General features: G+C 43.9%; 1 gene segment (V, D, J or C); it reads right to left on the bottom strand.

The window, feature by feature from the left end:
- Window positions 1-577: 577 nt before the first annotated feature.
- On the bottom strand, window positions 578-1,662 carry LOC126509633 (T cell receptor alpha variable 13-1-like). The segment is given in 2 exon segments: window positions 578-927; window positions 1,605-1,662. Coding segments are annotated over 2 exon segments (408 nt in total).
- Between the last annotated feature and the right edge of the window lie 504 nt (window positions 1,663-2,166).

Genomic DNA, 2,166 nt, shown 5'->3' with positions numbered 1-2,166 from the left:
CTGGTAAGCCAGCTCATGGGCTACACAGAATATTAGAAATGGGTTAGAACAATATGTAAGAGCTAGCCAATAAGAAACTGGACCTAGCCGGGCCAGGCAGTGTTTGAAAGAATACAGTTTCCGTGTAATTATTTCTGGGTATAAACTAGCCATGCGGGCGGCCGGGTGCCGGGGACGCAGCCCTGCCGCTCCTATTTCAACACAGACCATCATCAATTCCTGTAAGAATCTGTTACACAGAGCTTTTAGATTGCTGAGCACAGGGACATGCTAGAATTTGCTCACACAGAAAGAAGATGAAGGTTTACACTTTACTTCAGACATTGCTCTGTGCTCCTACTCACCTAACTATTCGTTTCCCTCTGTTTACTTAAACCAAGATGTCATAGTACACAGTACACATTTAACATGTACAATAAATATGCATTTTAAAATAACCATTAAGCATCAATCTAAACTTCCTCGGTCATCTTGGGTTTTATCATATGTGCTTTTAAAATCTATATGTTAGTTTCTGCTCTCAAACAAACAATGTGACGAGTGTTGTAATGAAATGTCTGACATAGCACCAAGAGTGTCACCCCAGCCCTGGTGGCAGGTTTGAAGACAGGCTGCAGGTGCCTGGGGAGCAGTGTGTATCTGCTGCACAGAAGTAGATGGCTGAATCTCCAGGCTGAGTGGCTGTGATGTGCAAGGAAAGGTGTTTGACTTTCTTATTCAATAGAAGAGTGAGTCTCTGGCTCTGCTTCCTTTCCACATTTGGACGGATGTCAATGATGAACTGAGGCTGCTTCCCAGGCTCTTGTTTATACCAAGGGAAGTAGACTGAGGCACTGTCTGTGTAAGTGCAGTTGATGACAGTGCTGTCTCCCTCCTGGACACTCACGGTGGAAGGATGCTGCTCCACCTTCTCGCCGTGGCTCCCCCCTATACAGAAAGATGGAGAGAATGGAGAAAGGTTGTTAAGTTATTATTCTTCCTTGTTTTTTCCCTATGGTAAGAAGAAAAAAACATGAATAAAGCCATTCTTATGGATATTTAAGGTCCTCTCACTAACATTCTCACAGTCCTCCACTCACAGTTCATCCAAAGGCAGAAAAGAATGAATAAAATATGAACTGCTGCCTTCATTGTGCTTCCTATGAAGATCAATTGTAGGTGCTCGGTCTTTATCCAGCAGCTTCTAGAGGGTTCTGTTTGACCCTTGTTGTTATAACCACACATGCTGAGTTATTTGCTCAGCCAATAAAAAAGGCCTGTTCATCTGAAATTCACTAAGGTGGCCTTTCTGTGCATCAGCTGAGGAACACTGCCACCCTGTGGTCAGATTTCTAACTGCAGAAATCTAGTGGGTTTTATTTTTTTCTCTTAGTCTAGAAAAGATTTTTAACTCAGCCCACAACTGCATCCCTACAATTCCAATCTAGCTGTGCACACAGACTGTGCACCTGCTCAGCCAGGTGAGTGCACTGGATTCCTATTCACCCACATGAGTATCACATTTTCATACCTAGCTGGGTCACATAACCTGTGAACCAACCTAACCAGGTGAGTGAGTGTTCCAGATCCCACTATTCACTCAGTCTGCATATTCACAGGCCTACCACCTGTGGTTACACCTCTTGTCCACCAGCCCAGCCAGTTGAGAGCCCCTGATCCCATCTACTCACATCTCCCCACGCTTGAGAGGGCATATTTTGGGTCCTGCAGCCTTCATACAAACCCAGACTTGTAAGCTTCACAGAACTTCAGCGTGCCTTCCCCCAAACTCCCAGGCATAGCTGGGTTTAAACAGCTTTTTCATGAACACACAGACATAGACCTGAGCCATACCACCACATTTGTTGATAACCTCTGAATTAGAATCAGTACCACCCTGCCGTCACTAATGAATATATCTAACTGGAGAACTGACCTACCAACTCTTCACACCTGATCTGAAAGCAACCAAGCTTGAACAACAGCAAAAACAGAAACAAAATTCTACTCAACAGAGGCAGGCTACAGTTCAGACACAATGAAAGAAGTCTACATGCCTAGATCATATCACAAACACACAATCATCATGAAAGGCCAAGATAATCCCACCCCGACAAAACCCACAAATTCTATGAAAACGTTTTCCAATGAGATTTACCTAGATTAATCCTAGAACACGGAATTTAA

The sequence above is a fragment of the Alexandromys fortis genome, unplaced genomic scaffold, assembly GCF_014885135.2.
Source record: "Alexandromys fortis isolate MF-2015 unplaced genomic scaffold, M_Fortis_MF-2015_v1.1 scaffold_87, whole genome shotgun sequence".
In the NCBI taxonomy this organism is placed as follows: domain Eukaryota; kingdom Metazoa; phylum Chordata; class Mammalia; order Rodentia; family Cricetidae; genus Alexandromys; species Alexandromys fortis.
Note: the sequence above shows the minus strand (reverse complement) of the source record. Positions and strands in the feature narration are given on the sequence as shown.